The 19316-nt window shown below is 38.1% G+C and overlaps 5 protein-coding genes across 8 annotated transcripts; 3 read left to right on the forward strand and 2 right to left on the reverse strand.

The window, feature by feature from the left end:
• The first annotated feature begins 98 nt into the window (after window positions 1–98).
• LOC18009445 (telomere repeat-binding factor 5) lies at window positions 99–3276 on the forward strand. Of its 4 annotated transcripts, none has more exons than XM_024153027.1 (6): window positions 99–491; window positions 999–1234; window positions 1388–1472; window positions 2200–2301; window positions 2585–2873; window positions 2957–3276. In XM_024153027.1, the coding sequence occupies exons 1-6, from the start codon at window positions 342–344 to the stop codon at window positions 2986–2988; spliced, it is 894 nt and encodes a 297-aa protein (XP_024008795.1). In that variant the 5' UTR covers window positions 99–341; the 3' UTR covers window positions 2989–3276. The 4 variants fall into 4 exon arrangements, with proteins under 4 accessions (XP_024008795.1, XP_024008799.1, XP_006390624.1 ...); XM_024153031.1 differs by having other exon boundaries at window positions 2588–2873; XM_006390562.2 differs by having other exon boundaries at window positions 2200–2283.
• Window positions 3277–3519: 243 nt separating this feature from the next.
• On the forward strand, window positions 3520–5964 carry LOC18008802 (eukaryotic initiation factor 4A-3). The gene is made up of 5 exons (XM_006390564.2): window positions 3520–3663; window positions 4107–4176; window positions 4263–4372; window positions 4520–4950; window positions 5025–5964. The coding sequence occupies exons 2-5, from the start codon at window positions 4109–4111 to the stop codon at window positions 5658–5660; spliced, it is 1245 nt and encodes a 414-aa protein (XP_006390626.1). The 5' UTR covers window positions 3520–3663; window positions 4107–4108; the 3' UTR covers window positions 5661–5964.
• Window positions 5965–6511: 547 nt separating this feature from the next.
• LOC18009349 lies at window positions 6512–6986 on the forward strand. Its single transcript, XM_006390565.2, has one exon. It carries the CDS (start codon window positions 6512–6514, stop codon window positions 6899–6901), a length of 390 nt encoding a protein of 129 aa, XP_006390627.1. The 3' UTR covers window positions 6902–6986.
• A 355-nt stretch (window positions 6987–7341) lies between these two features.
• LOC18008495 (casein kinase 1-like protein 2) lies at window positions 7342–11961 on the reverse strand. Its single transcript, XM_006390567.2, has 14 exons — window positions 11558–11961; window positions 11441–11481; window positions 10485–10554; window positions 10244–10392; window positions 10055–10150; window positions 9907–9974; window positions 9486–9547; window positions 9341–9404; window positions 9173–9257; window positions 8970–9096; window positions 8775–8857; window positions 8631–8694; window positions 8361–8500; window positions 7342–7981 (listed from the first exon to the last, which is right to left on the reverse strand). The coding sequence occupies exons 1-14, from the start codon at window positions 11631–11633 to the stop codon at window positions 7706–7708; spliced, it is 1401 nt and encodes a 466-aa protein (XP_006390629.1). The 5' UTR covers window positions 11634–11961; the 3' UTR covers window positions 7342–7705.
• A 545-nt stretch (window positions 11962–12506) lies between these two features.
• On the reverse strand, window positions 12507–18487 carry LOC18009447 (probable phospholipid-transporting ATPase 5). Its single transcript, XM_006390570.2, has 11 exons — window positions 18064–18487; window positions 15467–17406; window positions 15257–15367; window positions 14845–15121; window positions 14666–14754; window positions 14475–14562; window positions 14176–14385; window positions 13956–14081; window positions 13733–13831; window positions 13460–13651; window positions 12507–13358 (listed from the first exon to the last, which is right to left on the reverse strand). Exons 2-11 carry the CDS (start codon window positions 17281–17283, stop codon window positions 12672–12674), a joined length of 3696 nt encoding a protein of 1231 aa, XP_006390632.1. The 5' UTR covers window positions 17284–17406; window positions 18064–18487; the 3' UTR covers window positions 12507–12671.
• Between the last annotated feature and the right edge of the window lie 829 nt (window positions 18488–19316).

A 19316-nucleotide genomic window follows, 5' to 3' on the forward strand; every position in this document is an offset into this window, starting at 1 on the left:
GGGGAACATTTATATGTACACAATTTAGTGAGGGTTCTAAAATAAAAGAATTAAAAGGTTTAAAACCAAACTTCATTTCTTTTTAGTGCGTAATTAGACTTTTTAGGACACTGTGAATCGTTTTTTTTTTTGGGGTCACAGCAACCAAAACTTCTACAGACTCCAAACTCTCGCAATCCCAAAAGAAGGGGTTAATCTGCGCAGAGCCAGAAAAAAATCGAAACTTCCGGCAAAATTTACGCCGACTAGCCGTCGTCTGACTCCGATTATACTCCGATTGTGTATAAATACACATTCGCTGCGACAAGGAGAGAGCAGGAGGTGAAAGGCAGAAGGTTATAATGGGAAACCAGAAATTAAAGTGGACGGCGGAGGAAGAGGAGGCGTTGCTCGCCGGAATTGCGAAGCACGGCGCCGGGAAGTGGAAGAACATTCTCCGGGATCCCGAATTCGCTGATCAGCTCACCAATCGCTCCAACATCGACCTCAAAGTTTGTTTTTTTTTTTTCTCTTCTGTCTATTCCACATTGACTACTTTAGCCACTGTCTTTGAAACGTAATCTATCGAATTTGAGACCAACCGGGAATGAAATCTGTACTCAGTCATGTCGGAATTAAGTTTAAGATCCTTAAAAGGGCAAATCTTTGCCCGGTCCTGCGGTTAAAGTTTTGGCCTTTTGGGATTGGGTTGATAATCTATGTTCTTCGAGGCTTAAAACCAGATTATGAACTATCTTTTATTCTTCCCTTGTGATTAATTTCGCCTCTTATCATTAGTCATAGGATTTGTTGATAGTAATTATGAACCCTATAAATTGCTTTTGATTGAGTCAAGTGTACAAATTGTAACCTAGTAGCTTTGAGGTGGAAAAAGTATTACTTTCTTCTTCATTTGTTTTCCATTTTCGTGATTAGAATTTTGCAATGGCTTTACTCTTTTACATGTTAACCCTTTGAACAAGAATCTGTAGTTATATATGTGTTTTAATACTTTCTAGGATAAGTGGCGTAACTTGAGTGTTTCCCCCGGTACTCAATGCTCAAAGGATAAGGCAAGGCCGACAAAAGTCAAAGATGAAGCAGTCACTCCGGCTGCAGTTGCAGTTACCACTACTCCACCTCCTAATGATAACTCTTCACCTTCACCAGCTACTTCCCTTCGTCGCAGTGCATCTACTGAGTTTAGCATTGATAACAGTTGTAACATTGTGGTGGATACGAAGAACGCCCCCAGGTCTTTCTTTATCTTCTGTTTCTCCTGCTTGGAAGTGACCAGAACTTATGCAGATTGCCCAGTTCCAAAAATGATAGCCTATCAATCCTAAGTACCAATCGTTAATAGATTAATTCATGCGTTGCTAAACATCTGATGAGTTGCTAGTTTCAGGTATGACGGGATGATATTTGAAGCTCTCTCTTCTTTAGTGGATGCAAACGGATCCGATGTCGGTTCCATTTTCAGCTTCATCGAGGTTTAGACAAGTTCTTCTTTGCTCTTCATTTTGCATTGATCAGAAGTCAGAACCTCATTGTGCCTGATTTATTGGTTGAGACTCACAATCTACACATGGGGAAGTGGTAGCTTTGTTATTTGCATATGTAAACTGTTTCTGCATGGGCGTTTACAAATGGTTGATTGTACTTGAGGTGTACATTTAGGTTTCAGCAACTTGGTCAGGATATATAACATCCTCGGTTTATGAATTAGTGTAGTAGGTTTATTCCTTAGAGTGTCCATCTGCCTCTTTTTACTTGAGTTTTTCATGCATGGAACATTACTTGCTCATCAAATCTGTTGTGTCCTTGATATCATGAGGTAGGAAGCTCTGATCCATACTATGAGCAACAATATGTTAGACACATCTGAACATCTACACTATCTTGTCTAGCTTCTGAATATAATCACTTAGTACATTTTCCAACTGCAAGGACGCAAATGGGCCGGTGTTTTAAAATTGAATATAAGAAGGTTTAAATTATTACCATCAGCGATTTTCATATGATTCGTCATTCTCAAATGATAGCTAAGTTCTAAAAGTCAAGTTTTACAATGTTAATCATCTGTACTCTGACGTTTATGGAATGATGTTATAGTTCTCTTGATTTTACTCTAAGTTGGGGTTGGGTCACTCTCTGTTATTTTTTTTTTATCCCTTAACATTTCCTTATGGACCTTATGGTTTACTGTGGAAAGAGCAGCCAAGACATGAAGTGCCGCCAAATTTTAGAAGAGTCCTTAGTTCAAGACTAAGAAGGCTTGCAGCTCAGGGCAAACTTGTAAAGGTTAGCAACTTAAAACCTGTAAGTCTTAAAACTCACTTTTCTTTCTTTTGTGTCACATTTTCTTTTTATAACTTCCCATACAAAACCATCTTGTGAAATGGCGCGTAGAACCATCTTGTCCATATCTGTCTGAACCAGTAAGCTAAACAAGTGAATGGTTCAAGCTTCTTGATCTAATGCTAAATATAAAGAGAGAATCCCTCGTCATCATGTTTCTCTAAAGTTTTCTTCTTTCTTCATGCCATATAGCTCCTTTTTTTCTCTCTCTCTTAATTTCTGTGTTGTTCAATCCAACACACAGCAGTTACAGAACTTCTATAAGTTACCCGATCGACCAGGAGCGACAAGGACGCCTGCCCTAAAACTAAAGGAGACAACAAACATAAAACCTAGGCAATCAAACAATCAGGCTCCGGCCGTTTCGCAAGAGATGATCGAGGAAGCTGCAATAACCGCTGCGTGTAAAGTTGTAGAGGCAGAGAACAAAATAGGTGTTGCGAAAGTAGCAGTAGAAGACTTGGAGAAGATGACTAAGCTTGCAGAAGAAACTGAAATCCTGCTGGAGTTAGCTAAAGAGATACATGAACAATGTAAAAACTGAGACTTTGCCATTTTGTCGTTCTTCTCCTTCACATAAAGTGTCTTAACGTTGTGGTGATATGTTGTTTTGCAGGTTGTCGTGGCGAGCTTGTGCTCCTGGCTTGAGTCTACGGGACATATCTCTGAGCTCTCATTCAGACTCCGTTTAGCCGAGGCCTTTTCTCATAATGAAATCATCTTAACTTGTGATTTTGAAGACTTTCTTTGGCTGCCCAGCTAGTACACGAACCAATGCCAGAGTCTCCGTTTAGCTGTTGATATATACCCTAAAAAAAATTAATTAATTTACTGGGCGTGGCTCTGTTTTGTGAGTAATTTTGAGAAGCTCCTCTTGGTTTTATAACTAGTGAAATTATCGTCGTATAATTTTATCTTATTTCTTGTTTCATATAAGAACCAAGATAAGTTGTTCGAATAATAAAGGGTCAGAAAAAAGTTAGCTTTTCTTCTTTCAGCTTTCATGTTTTGGGACCCGACTATGTCGAAAGGAACAAAAGTAGAAAAAGTCGTAATATAGTGAAAGTTGGGAGGGCAAATCGGAAAAAGAAGATATTAATGTTTTTTTTCCTTTTCCTACTTGAGACCTAAAAAAAAAAAAAACACACACGCGACCGTAACAAAAAACGGTGGAACTATATAAAGCAACGAAGCAGTCATTATAGCTTTTTTTTCCTCTTCAACTCCACGGCGCAGATCCGAGGAGTTTTTGGTCTTGTCTCTTTTCAATCTTTCTTCTCTCTCGATCTCTTTTTCAATCTCTCTTCAGTTTGTTAATAGCAGGTTTGAATCTCTCTTTATTTTTATTTTTATGAATATGGTTGTATTCTCTCGTTGTGCTTATAGGATCTATGTTTTGATTCGTATTTGATTCATCGTATGCAATGCTGATTCGTTAGAGATTGATTTTTGTACAGTATCGATGGTATTGAGATATTGGATTAACGTGCGACTTGTTCTGTTTTGGTTGTACAACTGATATTACTAAGATAGATTTATAGTCTTATCATTGAAAAAAAAAAGAAGCTTTTTATGCTTGATTTGATTCTGCTTTCTCTTCGTGCTTGTATCATAAAAAAAAAAAAGTTTCCTTTTTTTCTTTGTACGAGTTGTTTTGGGATCTGAGACAAAGTTTGATTATAAATTGAATGTTTTGAGGTGGTTTTTGCTCTCTTGAAAACTGTTTTCCTTACAAGGTTCACTTAGATTCTGTTATGTTTCTCCAGTCATGGCAGGAATGGCATCTGAAGGAACCCAGTATGATCCTCGTCAGTTCGATACTAAGATGAATGCGTTGTAAGTTAATTTACTATCGAGCATCTGAATCACTGTCTTTAACAAGAAAATCGATACCAAGAACTGAGTTGTGTGATACTTTGCAGACTCGGCGAGGAAGGAGAGGAAACATTCTACACGACCTATGACGAAGTCTGCGATAGCTTTGATGCAATGGAATTGAAGTCGGATCTTCTGAGGGGCATTTATGCTTACGGTAAGCTTGAGATATTTCGTTTTGGGAACACAATGTTTACCTTTATTGTATACTGTTTTTCTTTTGATTGTTTCAAAGTCACTCTTAAACTGTGCTTCTGTGACATTGCTTTAGATTAACTGAATGTCATTGGTCACCTTATTCCAGGTTTTGAGAAGCCTTCAGCTATTCAGCAGAGAGGGATTATTCCATTCTGCAAGGGTCTTGATGTGATCCAGCAAGCTCAATCTGGAACTGGAAAAACCGCCACTTTTTGCTCTGGCGTCTTGCAGCAGCTTGATATCGCTTATGTTCAGTGCCAAGCTCTTGTTTTGGCCCCTACCAGAGAACTCGCCCAGCAAATCGAAAAGGTTATGAGGGCACTTGGTGACTATCTCGGTGTCAAGGTTCACGCTTGTGTTGGCGGAACAAGTGTGCGTGAGGATCAACGTATTCTTCAGTCAGGTGTCCATGTCGTTGTTGGAACCCCTGGTCGTGTCTTTGACATGCTACGCAGACAATCCCTTCGCGCTGATGCCATCAAAATGTTTGTTCTTGATGAGGCTGATGAGATGCTCTCTCGTGGTTTCAAGGATCAGGTTTAGTCTTGTTTTCTCTCTATGATGAAATCAAATCAATCCTTCTTTTTCTTACGACTTGATTTCTGTATCAGATATACGACATCTTCCAGCTTCTTCCTTCCAAGGTTCAGGTCGGTGTTTTCTCTGCCACAATGCCACCGGAAGCCCTTGAGATCACAAGGAAGTTCATGAACAAACCCGTCAGGATTCTGGTCAAGCGTGACGAGCTGACTCTTGAAGGTATCAAGCAGTTTTACGTCAATGTTGATAAAGAAGAGTGGAAGCTCGAGACACTCTGCGATCTCTACGAGACACTCGCTATCACGCAGAGCGTCATCTTTGTGAACACGAGGCGTAAGGTTGATTGGCTAACTGACAAAATGAGAAGCCGTGACCACACGGTCTCTGCCACACACGGAGACATGGACCAGAACACAAGAGACATCATCATGCGTGAGTTCCGGTCTGGATCTTCCCGTGTCCTCATAACCACTGACCTTCTTGCACGTGGTATCGATGTTCAGCAAGTGTCTCTGGTCATTAACTTTGACCTCCCAACACAGCCGGAGAATTACCTTCACCGTATCGGAAGAAGTGGAAGGTTTGGGAGGAAAGGAGTGGCGATCAACTTCATGACAACGGATGATGAAAGAATGTTGTCTGATATTCAGAAGTTTTACAATGTCGTCGTTGAGGAGTTGCCAAGCAATGTTGCTGATCTTCTCTGAGTTCTTTTTTTATATCTCTCTCTCTCTACTGTTTGCGGCGGCCTGGTAATTTCTATGTTTTTACCGAAAAACTGCTGATTTTGCCTTCCTTTTTTTGCAGTTTTCCTATGTTTTTTCTCTTTGTTTCCAGCTTACTTATTAGAGTTATTTATAGTTTTTTGGCAAAATGAGAAAAGAACTCATGACAATGGTTTTGTTTTTTGGCACTCAAGAATTTCGGCTTTATTTTATAACTATCTTGTTAACGTGAGTCACAAGGATAGTCTGTAATCGAAGGTTTTTTAATTTTACAGAGGGTGTGAGTCAAATTTTTGTGTTATATGAAATATTGTTCAACTTAGGTTTTATGTGGTTGTGCACATCAAAGTTTCGGCCAATGTAATTAAAAAAAAAATGAATAAATATTAGATAATTATTTGGAATTCGAGACGTGCCCCTCGAATCCATGAAGTAAGGCTAGTAAGCAGCGGCCATGTGTAAACCCGAAGGACATGAGAATATGAGATCTTTCAAAATTTTCTTAGGAAGAATAAAACATGCAACAAAAGTGTACTAGGTGCTTAAAGCACCGTGCTTTAGTATTTAATCTCTAAAATTTGTTTTTAAATAATGTAACAAACATACGACATACGATATTCAAACAAAAAACTTCAATGAACTAATTAGATGTTGAAGTTGTAATTACTAAACTAAATAATGAATAAAAAATAACTTGGTATTCTCTATATCACATAAATCACAAGAGACAAAAAGAAGAAGAGAAAGAGGTTGGAGATAAAAGCCAAAAGGAGCTCTCCTTTTTTCTTCCTAAAAGCAGAGCCATTTCTTGAGGTTGTTGCAAGTGGAAAGAAATGTTCAGATCCAAGTCATGCAGAGCAGAGATCAGAAGCAGTAGCATCACCAACAAATACTATTGCTTAAGCAATGGAGGAAAATCAGAAGCAGCACCAAGCCCAACAAATCAGCAGCCTCCAGTGATGGTGAGATCTTACAGTACATCAACTTATAGTCCACACAAGAATTCAACAATGGTGAGAGACAATCCAAACAGTAAATCCAAGAGAAGCAACACTAAGGGGAAGAAAGGGTTAAAGGGGTTGTGTGAGGCAGAGATTCAGAGGAAGAAGAGAGTGGCTGCTTATAACGTGTATGGTGTTGAAGGGAGAGTGAAGGGATCTATGAGGAAGAGCTTCAAATGGTTCAAGGAGACTTGTTCAAATGCTGTCTATGGTTTGTGGTGATCCGACAACAAAATCTTCTCAATCTTTCTTCTCTTGATTCTTGTTTATTTCTCCTCGTTGATCCATCAGATAAGATTCCACTATCGTGAACTCAATGTTATTATGATTGTTGTAACAAGAAGATTTTAAAGGCTGAATCATTAAAGCTATGATCAATTGTTAGTGACCACGATTAATGGCCTTGATTGCATTCATAGACATTAAGTATAGTAATATGAGTATATGACATAACATGCAACTCTCATGTCCTCTTAAGGTCTCAACTTGGCATATGACATAAGCAACATTCGTGTCCTCTTCTAAGGCAAACCAGTACAATTATTGCTTACGTACATCAGTGATGGTTTCTTCTTCTTTCAGTATTTAGTATTTACCAATAAAAATGACAATTTACCCTCACAACCGTCTGAAACATGAGTGATGCAAAATTGCAAATTTAATGAAACGAAACTTTTCTTTCTTTTATACTTTTTTTTGTTGTTGCAAACACATCAAATCCCCTTTAGAGGCACGAAAGACACACAACAGAGCCTGTAAAAAAGACCAAATGAGGACTAAAAGGGTTCAAGTCTTTGACTCTATGATCTCACAACCCTCTTTTGAGTTTGTCTTTCCCTGGAATCACTTCTTCAGAGTCTTTCTTTATCTTTGTTATTTGAGAGTGCTTACAAGCACAAGTAAAAGTCTCCCTCCCTGTAAACACAAATGCAAGTAAAACATGGGGAGGGCCTAAGAGATGTTTTCTTTAGTCTTTTAATTTACACTTGTCCCGGGGTCTAAGATCATCCATCGTCCCCCCAGTGACTAAAAATGCAGACTCTCAATCCCTTTAAGATTGGACTCGTAGTTCTTCATGACTGAAGTATTTCCTCTGGAAGGAGATGATAGCTTGTTGTTTTCAGATGAGACGATAGGGGAGCTTCGACCTCCTTGCATCTTTGTGTTGGAGCCTGATCCAGGTTCAAAGATTTGAGGGTTTGATGGCTCAGAATCAGTTCCAAGAACTCCAGCATCGCGACTACTGGACACAGCAGCACGTCTTGATGACCCAGTTGCGCGGAGAAAGCTAGAGCTAGATAACTGTCACGAACAAAACAATTCAGTTACTATTTATATAAACAATAAGAATCCAATGGGTCATGCTTACACAACATGATACTACAAGACTTCAGTTGTACAAGATTTCAGCTATTTGTATACAACCCGTTGCTGAGTCTCCAAGACTTACAGAACGTTATGTTCATTTATTCAGAACAGGAGCTAAAAAAAAGACGCCTGTATAACAACATATGTAAAACTTACAGAACGTTATGTTCATTTATTCAGAACAGGAGCTAAAAAAAAGACGCCTGTATAACAACATATGTAAAACTTACAGAACGTTATGTTCATTTATTCAGAACAGGAGCTAAAAAAAAGACGCCTGTATAACAACATATGTAAAACTTTATATACTCACCACCACATCTTTAGATATTGCAGGATCACTTGAAGAAACTGGTGTTTTTTGTTTAGCTAAGCTTCCTGAGTTAAAAATTTGTCCAGAACTTCGTCTAGGGTTTCCGGATGCACAGCCAGAAGGTCTAGCTTCGTCTCCACCTGCAGTGGAACCAAAGAATATATCAAATGGGTAAAACCAAATGTCCCTCTAGAGCAAAGGATCAAAGTTATATGTCTTTTGAAAACATGGGGAAGAAACTACTCAAAAAATTAAAAGAGATGGAACAACCTGATGGCCTCTCAGCACTAGCAATGGCAGGGGGGAGGCCAGAGCTTGGCCCAACTCCAGGACCCTGGAAGAAAGATATGTACATCAGCAGAATTTTAAGTAGAAAGATAAAATTCAAAAATATTTTAAAACCATGATTCTTACATGTTGACGGGGAGGAGGAGTAGAAATCTGTGATTGCTGATACTTCAAGATAGTCCAATCAAATACATAATCAAACTGGAAGCCTAAAATATGAGCAGAGGACAACGCAAAATTTAATTAGCATGTTACTTGACTGGTTCAAGTTATATTTGCTTCACTGGACTGGAATTAACAGAAGTGATTAGGGTATCAGACCTTCACGAATAAACAGGTCACGGAAAAGCCGTTTCAGGTAGGCATAGTCTGGCTTGTCATCGAATCTCAGGGAACGGCAATAATGGAAGTAAGAAGCAAATTCAGATGGATATCCTCGGCATAAAGACTAAAAGATGAAAAGAATACTCAATCAGTATTAGACCACAAGTATCACCAACACAAGTCTTGGAAGATTATTTTACCTCAATAGATGTCGACACTTTCTTTTCACTGATTTTCTCATACTTTTGCTTCTTATTGCCAGCTTTCAGTCCTTGCCACGGAAGACTACATTTAATTGGGTAAGTAAGCCAAAGGCTGCCCTATTAAAAAACGTTAAAAACAGGCCAACATGGAAGAGAGTTACATACCTTCCCTTTAGGAAGTACATGAGAACAAATCCAAGTGACTCCAAATCATCTCTACGACTTTGTTCTGTAATACAAATGACGATTGCTATTCAAAATACGTTTTTAAAATAATTTCAAAGTTTATAAACTAAATGAACTGGTATACCAATGCCAAGGTGAGTATTCATGCTGGCGTATCTAGCAGTTCCAGTCAAGTTTTTGTTGTCCCTGTGATACACAAGATTTTAGGATTATAATTGCTAAGCTGATACATCATATACTTCAATCATCGAACGTGAAGCAACCACTATACTCAAAACCAAGGAAAATAGGCCCATTTTTCTAGATAGGGGAAAAACAACAAAAAGGTAAGAGACATCGAGACATCTAGACTGCAGTGTCTATTGTGTTGTATAGCATAGAAGAACCTCAAGTTAGACAGCACAGGCTAGTAGAAGATTAAAGCAAACTCTAGCACTGGCTCGAACCCATTATTCGTATAGTCTATCAACACTAGTCCACTATTGTGCACACATAAGTAATAGAAGCACAGGCTTCACAAGGAAAATTACAGGGATATGGCCAACCTATATGGAATATGCTGATGATTTGAGTCTCTATACTTCTTTGCCAGACCAAAGTCAATGACATATACCTGTATTCGGCCAAAACTTCATTAAGCAAAAAATTGAGGAAAATAAACAAATCTTAGAAACAACCCTTTTCAACAGCTACCTGATTTGCGCGCCTCCCAAGACCCATCAGAAAGTTGTCAGGCTTGATGTCTCGGTGTAGAAAAGACTTCTGATGAACAAATTCAATGCGATTGATCTGACAAAGAGAACAAAAAGGTATCCTAAATATTTTGCCAATATCCCTATTCAACGTGGGAACACTATTCTCAGGCAATAGACAGGATACTACCATTTGATCTGCAAGCATTAGTACAGTCTTTAGTGAAAGTTTCCTACTACAGAAATTGAATAGATCTTCAAGGCTAGGCCCCAACAAGTCTATGACAAGGACGTTATAGTCCCCTTCAACACCATACCATTTAACGTTTGGAACGCCGGCTAAAATCAAGGAAAGGAAACCAACCTCTCTTGGATAAGAAAGAAGAAACCAGAAAATGCAAATTTAAACAAGTACAGAATTAAGTCCTTACTTCCTCCTTGTAGTACTTTATACAATTTTGATTCATACAGCAACTGAGGATGCTTAGTTTTCACATTTTCCTGGAAAAGGGTAAAAAGATGCCGTCAGAACATATACAACAAACAGAGCAGCCAGACTAGGATGTATCTGTCACATAGCAGAACAACAAAGGAATATGAAAACAATCATGAGGATTTGATTGAACATACTTAACCAGTGCAAAGATGTAACAGGAAAAAAAAAGAGAGGCATATTTATAACAGGCAACCAACGTTCAATACAAATAATATGGTATAGCTGTCAGCCTCGTAATTCTCCATCCCTATTTCGGCCACAACAAACTTGTCAAATATTTCAACAGGTTGGGCCCACCACTTGCAGGTAACGTTGTCGTGGACACTAAGAGCTTATTCAGCATTAATTACACTATCTTGCCAAGAATCAAATAATAGCTTTCAGTTCTTACAAAAAAAAGAAAAACAGGTTGAATCCAAAAGCATTGATTTAACTGAGAACTGAATGAAAACATTCATAGAAAATCAAAATGAAGGAAAGGAATAACTCAGCTAATTCAGTCAATAAACAATCGCATGACCAGTAGTAACTGCTTATAGCTGTGTATAGCCTATTAAATGAATATCTTTTATTCCTTTTCCGTCTAAGCACAAGCAATATACCTATGTTTTTACTGGAATCGATTTTAACAAGCCCCTTAGACAGGTAAAAGAAGAAGCTACAAAGCTAAGAAAGACCAAGCAATAGCATAAAAGACTTGTAGACATATGCCAACACAATCACAGCTTTCATTCCAAATTCCGAGAAAATTCATTCTTTATTTAATGAGAATATCTGTCCAGCATTTACCAAACGTAATAATAAACCTCTCACATTCCCAAAACTAGATTATCTTTAATTCGATGATCGATCTACTTCGATAGTCACTTCATTTGGTTCTCGAATACTTACAAGTTTAATAGCCACTTCTTCATTTGTCTGGATATTGGTACCTAAACAAACGCAGATATTCAGTAACCACAAACGAGAGCTGAATTCGAGAAGAAGCAAGAACAATTAAGAGCATACCAAGATAGATCTCTCCAAATGATCCACCGCCGATCTTCCGTCCGAGCCGAAACTTGTTTCCGACTCTTGGTTCCATCAAATCAAAAGCTGATAACCCTAGAAATACCTCTAAACTACCCAAATCCGATTGTTAACTACCACCAGAAGCTTCTTCACCTTTCGTGAGAAACCTCGACAGATGCTTACAAAAAAAAAAGGGAGAGACTGGAGCAGAATAGTTGAGGAGTATGAGATACTAGAGAAAGAATATAAAATCAAGCGGATTGAAGCTAGAAGGTGCGGTGGATTCCGATTGACTTCCGGCGACAGAGTGTCGACATCTCTCCCACGCGGCGAAAATATCCCAAAAGGGAAGGGATAGACACGGAGAAGGTAGAGAACATAAAAGGCACAACGCTATTATATTTTTCCTTTTCTTTTTTTTTTCCAAGGAAAATTTTTATTATTGCGGAGTTGTTGGATAATTTCCATGGGCCGTAACTGAATAATATTGTGAAATATTGGCCCATAATTTACTATATTTTTATCCGTCAACAACTCTCAATATTTTGATAAACCATATTATTAAGAGAATACCCCATAATTTAAAAAAAAAAACAAATGAGCGACGTAAACGCAAACCTTTATCGAGTAAGCTATATACAGTAACAAACACGCAATAACTTGTGGATTTACATAATCTAAAAAGTCATTTGGTGGATACAAGAAAACCAATTACTAAAGCAAACAATTTTTAATAAGATCAGAATCTTCTTTTCCTTTCCAAATTCCAAAAATCAAGATTCACTAAGCATACAATATATAAATAATAATTATATATATGAACAGTTAATTGATTAGCGAGAGGCACAAAGGAATTTACTTTGTTATGTTTTTGCCTTCTGTCCTAAGTATACACAGAACCTAAGTGTGTAGTGTACAAAAGAAAGAAAGCATGTAAAAAAACAAATGAGAAGAAGCCCAACAAGTAGAAAAACATCAGAAACATCAGCTACTACTCTTTACATTAATCTCACTCTATAAACAAACTCTCAAACAAAAACAGCATCAAGACCTGTCTCCAAGGTCTAATGCATCAGAGAATAGGGACCTGCACAAAACAAACCTATACAGGCTACAATGATCTAGGTGACATGGCATCTTGCGCTGAAAAATGAGAGAGATTTGACTGTTTCTTGTTCAACTTCGACCTTAGATGCCTGATTTTCGCGTCGACTCTAGCTGTGAACCCGATCTTTGTCTTCTCTCGAGCTTTTGTACGCTCTCGGGTCCACAATCTCGCGTCCTCGACATCTCTTTTGTAGTATTTGATCTCTTGGATGATATGATGATCCAATGGATTCAAGAATCTCTGGAAAGCTATGTGAGCAACGTAAGGAAGAACTGTAGCAACTGTGACCAACAATGTAGCCATCCAGTAGATAGGTGCAGGAGCAAGAATCTCATCAAGAATCCTGTAAATGTTTCCAGAGAGGCTCGGGGGCATGGCCCCGTAGAGCGATACAAAGAGATACCACAAACCGATGCTTCCCCAGATCAAAACGTGTTGGATCCAAGTGAAATGGGACATGGTTAACGCGATTTGAACATTGACTGCCCAGATTATGCAAGTGAACATGGTTGTACCAACAGCATCCATGTCAGCTGTTTGGCCACCTTTTCTGAAAGCTTGAGAGTAAATGATTCCTATGTTGAGGAAGAATATGACCAGAGAAGAGTAGACGCCATTGCACATCCATCCAAGTATTCTTGACCAATCAAAGAAGAGGTTTTTTGTGCCTTGTTGGTATAAAGCTGGGAACTACACAAGCACAAAGCAAGAAAGGACAAATTTTTGTTGATAAGCAGACATTCGAATTTTGAAATAAAAGTAGTTCTTTAAGATAGATTTATAAGGCTTACTTGTAAGCAGATCTCGGAGGAAACGTCCTGTTCAAAGACTCCAAGGGCAATCACTGGCAATGAGGTTAGGACAACATTGAAGAGCAATAAGTAGTAGTCGTTATACACTGATTGCCCGGAAAAGCCAGTGAAAGCTTCAAAGTAGAAGAGAGTGAGACCAAATGCTATGTTTTTGTAGAAGAAATAGCAGATCTGGATGTAGAACAACCTAACGTTAGAAACAAACTACAGGATAAAGAGTAATGAAAATGACCAATAAGAACCACTTATTACCATTTGAGCTATCCTTTTGTAGCACCAGTGTCCATGGACGACGAGTAATCGTTCCAAAAAACGAAACTGAGCAATCGAAAAGTCACTAGCCATAACAGCCTGCAAAAGAAAGAATGTTCAGCTAAAAACGCCATGATGGATCGATATTGTATGCACTGTTCTACTAGTCAAGAAAACAGGAAACGAGGCTTGAAAATGTGTGGTGCTTAGAGAAAAACTGAACCTGCATTCCTTCAACCCCACTAATTCCTACACCAATGTCAGCTTCTTGAATCATCCCAACATCATTAGCACCATCACCTATTGCCAATGTGGTTTTTCCAGTTCCCTCTTTAACCAACCTTGTAACCTTGTTTTTGTAAAAACGGAAAAACAAAGATAATTAGAATCCTCTTGTGTATGTGAATTGCATACAATGAAAAAGGGAAAGCGGATTTATATACCAAAGCCTTCTGCTTGGGAGACACGCGACAGCAAATGACTGATGCACAATCAACTGCCAAAGCCAAGAATTGATACTTCATATCATCCTCCAATGTATAAGTTAAAGTTTTCCCGTCAATGATCAAAGCAAATGCAGCATGTGGATCCTTCTCAAGCTTCACCATCTGTACAGCTTTAGTGAGTTGATTCAAAATGTTCTCTTTCACAGCCTGACACATATGCATAGATAAAAAGTTTGTTAATGGGACTGTCAATGAATGCTTTTAGGAATTTGCACCATATACTCCTTTTGACATACCCTTTTCGAATCTTGGGATCCTCCATCTGGATTTATTGATGTTATGCAGATCTGTCTCATGCCTTGACGAAGTAAACTACAAGCGAATCTGCAGTTCATAAAAGGTAAATTTGTTCATAGAAATCACTTGATAAAAGCAGATCACAGATAGAATTTCTAGTTCATTTTTGAGGTAAAACATAGATTCTAACCCAATGTTGATTGCTGTTTCCATTTTGTCCCCAGTTAAAACCCATAACTTGAGTCCAGCTTGAGCAAGTTTATCTATGCATTGGGGCACCTAATTCAAATGGAGAAAAAATTGGAAATCAATTTACATAAGCAAGATAAAACATGGCCTTAGTGTGTCTGTGCAAATAGTAATACATACCCCTTTCTGCAGTTTGTCCTCCACAGCAGTAGCACCTATAAGGATAAGTTCTTTTTCAATCATATCTGATCCTGTCTCAAGAAGCTCATCTCTATCAGATCCTATAGAAGTTTTGGCCTTAAGAAACTCAGAGTTCCAAGCAGAATATTCGTCCTCGTCAAGCTTTCTGTAAGCAAGTGCGAGTGTACGGAGACCGGCTTCTCCATATTCAGTTAAGTGTCTAGTGGTAGGTCCCAAGTATGTCTTTCCATTCTTGGCCAACCGATCAAAGATGATGCTGTAAAATACAGGAAAAAAAAAACTTGATAACTGTGAAGGGACAAAAACCAGACTATATATACATAACCTTTGTGTTATGGACAATGTGACACATTGCTTAGATGATTAAGGTTAGTCTAATTCGGATACTAACCTGTCAGCTCCTTTGCATAGTAGAAGAATCTGCCCTTCCTCATCCCGAACAATTACTGTCATTCGCTTTCTTTTGCTGGTGAATTCCAACAAATTCAGAACTTTATACTCCCTGCATTGTTTCTAGTACTAGTCAGGATCTGTGCAAACAAAGAGCCTAGATAGATGAGAATCTAAAGTATTAAACATGAAACCTCTCTACAATTCTCACCTTTCGATTATTTGCCCTGAAGAAGAGAACCTCTCACGGATAAAGACGCTTGACTGAGTTCTCTTGAAGAACTCAAATCCAAACTCTCTGGCAGCAGCAAGAAAAGAGGCCTCGTCAGGTGACTCTGCTTCATAAGTGTACTTGCCAGTTTCCTCGTTCAGCTCGGGAATAGCTGTGTGACAAATAGCTAATATGCGGAAGAACTGCAAAATGTCATTTGGTTGTGATTCCCTCAACCAATTCCCATTCATGAGCCTGACATCTTCGAAACCAAATCCCTTTATAGGAGCTCTAGGATGATTATAATCATTATTGTCACCTCCACTTTCCACCTCGATTTCTTGCGTTCGGCTACTGTCCCATGTACCATACACTTTAGTCTGAGACTGAGGAGTACTTGATATCTCTCCATGCTCTTCAAGATCCACAGCCATCTGCTTTGCAGCTGCGAGTTCTACTTCACTGGAACGCACACCATAAGAGGTACCAGCAATAGAGCATTTCAAGAAATCCATCTGGTTACATGTCAAAGTTCCGGTTTTGTCAGAGAGGATTGTATGAACCTGACCAAGCTCTTCGTTAAGATTCGATGTGCGCGCTTGTGCAGGGACACCACTCTCATCATCATACATGTGTAAGTCTTGGTTGATGAAACTTGCTTGCCAGACTTTAACTACCTCGATCGAGACATAAAGAGAGATTGGGATCAAATATCCGTAGAGCAATAGAGCAGTGATCAGATGGACAACCCCAGCGTAGATTGGATTTGCCGGATTTGTTAAATCCTCAGGAGCATCAGGTCGTAAGTACCACATTTTTGGCATGTGAAACTCTGTCTCCCAAGCAAAACCTGATGAGCTGATGCAAGAGATCAAGATAAGCAGGACAAGAAGAGTGTAGATGATGTAGTCCATCGTCCTTTCGATTCTGCTTCTTTTTGAAGGTGATTTTGTTGAATTCTGCATAACTTTAGTGTCATGACCTGTGAATACCACCACTCCATAAACATAGGTTGTGTTCCTAAGCTTTGAGTCTCTTAAGAGAATCTGACTTGGATCCAGAGGAAATGTTTGCCGCTCATACTCTAGATTACCAACAAAGGTATAGAGACTCGGGTTTGGATCTTCGCATCTTATCGTTGCCAAGAAATTCTTGAAAGATTCATCGTCGTCAAGTGGCAATGACACTTCCAAAGATCTTTTCACTTTCAAGTTTGTCTCACCGTCTAAGTTCATAGTCTCAACGTAGCAAATCCCATCCTCGTAACTCGACGACAAAAGAAGCAAATCAGCAGGGAAAAACTCATCTTTCTCCACTTTCACAATATCCCCAACACTAATCTTCTTCCACTTTCTCTGACGAAACACACCGTCACTTTTATGAACACATGTTTTCCGAGCATTAATCTTCACGTCTTGCATAAACCTACGCCAATCTTCTAGAGCCTCTTTCAACATACTAAGCCCAACAACAAAGACCAAAGGAGCAATCATGCTCCATTTGTTGAATGGTGAGAGAGGAAACACCGAGAGGATCGCAGCTACGAGGAAGTAGAGATTTGCAGCGCGGTGAAACTGTTCGTACAATGATTTAGGAAAGAAGGTTATCAAATTGTATCTCGTCGTAGAGACATAATTAGAACGATATCTCAATGGCTTCTTCTTGTGCATATGAGGCTGGTTACAGAACACTGTCCGGCTAAATCCCGGACCTTGTATTGGTTGAGAGTCTTCACCTTCAACTGTGCTTGGCCTAAGACATCCAAATGTGTAAAGATTGCTTAGTCGCAGCTTCGATCTTATTCTACCTCGAGCCATTCCTCAATCTTTTCAAGACTATTTGTGATCTTTTTTAACAGAATCCAGCACTCTAGTTCCTTAAAGAATCAGATTAGTGCTTCACTTCTCTTATTCCTAGCAATTGTTGGTTTTGAATTAACCCTGTACAAAGATGAACCAAAGTTTTAATCTTTGTTTAGTGAGACATAATTCCGAGATCACCGAGAGACTTTAGAAAAGGCAGAGAAAGAGTGAAACGACATAAGCACTAAAGAGAAAGCTATAAACGGAAGGAGCTCGAATTTCGGAAGCTCGTCACATATTTTAAAACGAAAAAGTTTTAAAACTTACTTCGATAAGAAAAATCCAAAATTTACTCAAAATTGGTCAACAGACTCGAATCCATATCAAAACAATTTATTTGAATTTGAAGCCCTGCGTGAATCGATTCAGAAAAAAAAATTCTTTCAAATCTATCAAAGATGATGAATTTACGAAACCCAGGGAAGGAAAAAAAAATTACCAAAGACCAATGATTTCAAATACATTTGCCTTCTTACTACAAGAAACCAAAACACCAAGAAAACATGAGACTATTTTGAAATCCCAAAAAATGATTCTTAAATTCAGATAGATAACGATTAAGCAGGAGGTGATGAAGAACACGCAAACGCAATTGACAGCTGCAAAAATAAAAAAGTTGGGATAAGATCCCTGAACCCAATAACAAGTCAAGCACAATGGAAAACCCAGAACGAAGAGAAATTTCAGACAGGTTAGTGGAGATTTGTCGGAGAAGTAGAGAATCAGGAGACAAACCAGGAATCACCAGATGGATAGATTCTGTTGATAACATGACCAACTAACATAAACCCATTTCAGTAAGAAGCTGATTTTTCGCCTAGGATTTGTCGGCAATGGTAGATCAAGAAGCAAGAGCACAAAGCAAACACGAAAAAAAAATGCAGCTTTCTCTCTCTCTCTTTTCTCTCTCTCTCTCTCTCTCTCTCTCTCTCTCTCTCTCTCTCTCTCTCTCTCTCTATCTGCTGTCTTTTTCTTTCTCTTGTTTTCTCAGGAGACCCAAAAAAATGGAGGAAAACAAAAATTAGAGAAAGGGTTTTAGAGAAAAGACAGAGATTTGGTTTTATGTCCGAGTTTCACTCGTTTATTTTTTTTTCTATCAAGGACTGCAAATCTGAACCAGTGCAGGCACTTTCGGGTCTGCTTCTTCTTCTACGTCTTCTCTCTCTTCAACTATAATCTAATTAACTTCAATTTACAACCATTTTAAATTTTTAAAAAATTAATATAATAGTCTAATTGGTAGATACGTTATTATCAATAGACGTATGCCATTGCAAGAAGATTGGTTTTTAACTTGTGAGAGCTAATGCAAGTAAAGAAAAAAACCCAATACAAAATCTGGAAAATACAAGACATTTATGAGCCAGCTGTAATTTATTGAAGGGAAAAAGTAGAAGTAATTAAACGCGTTCAAAATGATTTGTTTTTTCCTTTAATCATTTGTATCATTTTGATTTTACCTGTATCGACAAGGTGTGACTGGTGAAGTTGTTAATTTTCCTCAACAACAAGGGGTGTTTCGACTTTCTAGAATATCTTGATTTTTTCATTTAAATGAATTATATTCCTTCGAAATTATTAATGAGTTATTACAAACAAATTAATTTTACTTTAGAAAGTTATGTTGTCTTCTTTTAAGCGGAATTATAAGTTCATCCTCATTATCGATAACATGAAACTAAAAATATATGAACAGACTGTTATTTTAAAAATAAACATATTCTTAATCAAATACTATATGAACTCTTTAAAAAAAATCATAAACCTTGTGATATGTGTGAAGGAACATAATAGGAAAAAAAATAAAAATTACAACTAGAAAGATCTTGTAGTATTTGGTAAAGGTCTATAACTAGAAGATATATCTCATATAAATACGTACTTTCCTACGGAAACAAAAAGAAAATACTATTAAAAAAAAGTTCTTGTTTTGTCCCGACAAAGAAAAAAGGGAATATTGTAGGTCTATGATTTGATGAGAAGTAAAG

The sequence above is a fragment of the Eutrema salsugineum genome, unplaced genomic scaffold, assembly GCF_000478725.1.
Source record: "Eutrema salsugineum unplaced genomic scaffold, Eutsalg1_0 scaffold_9, whole genome shotgun sequence".
Classification (NCBI taxonomy): domain Eukaryota; kingdom Viridiplantae; phylum Streptophyta; class Magnoliopsida; order Brassicales; family Brassicaceae; genus Eutrema; species Eutrema salsugineum.

What these genes read in the sequence shown, in the direction of transcription:
- LOC18009445 (XM_024153027.1), top strand. Translation starts at nt 342, where the DNA reads ATGGGAAACCAGAAATTAAAGTGGACGGCGGAGGAAGAGGAGGCGTTG. An exon ending in GATACGAAGAACGCCCCCAG is followed by an intron (nt 1,235 to 1,387) that starts GTCTTTCTTTAT and finishes TGCTAGTTTCAG; the next exon opens with GTATGACGGGATGATATTTG. An exon ending in CCATTTTCAGCTTCATCGAG is followed by an intron (nt 1,473 to 2,199) that starts GTTTAGACAAGT and finishes TGGAAAGAGCAG; the next exon opens with CCAAGACATGAAGTGCCGCC.
- LOC18008802 (XM_006390564.2), top strand. Translation starts at nt 4,109, where the DNA reads ATGGCAGGAATGGCATCTGAAGGAACCCAGTATGATCCTCGTCAGTTC. An exon ending in GATACTAAGATGAATGCGTT is followed by an intron (nt 4,177 to 4,262) that starts GTAAGTTAATTT and finishes GATACTTTGCAG; the next exon opens with ACTCGGCGAGGAAGGAGAGG. An exon ending in CTCGTGGTTTCAAGGATCAG is followed by an intron (nt 4,951 to 5,024) that starts GTTTAGTCTTGT and finishes TTTCTGTATCAG; the next exon opens with ATATACGACATCTTCCAGCT.
- LOC18008495 (XM_006390567.2), bottom strand. Translation starts at nt 11,633, where the DNA reads ATGGAACCAAGAGTCGGAAACAAGTTTCGGCTCGGACGGAAGATCGGC. An exon ending in TAATGCTTGCAGATCAAATG is followed by an intron (nt 10,151 to 10,243) that starts GTAGTATCCTGT and finishes TCTCTTTGTCAG; the next exon opens with ATCAATCGCATTGAATTTGT. An exon ending in CATCAGCATATTCCATATAG is followed by an intron (nt 9,548 to 9,906) that starts GTTGGCCATATC and finishes TGTGTATCACAG; the next exon opens with GGACAACAAAAACTTGACTG.
- LOC18009349 (XM_006390565.2), top strand. Translation starts at nt 6,512, where the DNA reads ATGTTCAGATCCAAGTCATGCAGAGCAGAGATCAGAAGCAGTAGCATC.
- LOC18009447 (XM_006390570.2), bottom strand. Translation starts at nt 17,283, where the DNA reads ATGGCTCGAGGTAGAATAAGATCGAAGCTGCGACTAAGCAATCTTTAC. An exon ending in AGGACAAACTGCAGAAAGGG is followed by an intron (nt 14,755 to 14,844) that starts GTATGTATTACT and finishes CATTTGAATTAG; the next exon opens with GTGCCCCAATGCATAGATAA. An exon ending in GATCCCAAGATTCGAAAAGG is followed by an intron (nt 14,386 to 14,474) that starts GTATGTCAAAAG and finishes CATATGTGTCAG; the next exon opens with GCTGTGAAAGAGAACATTTT.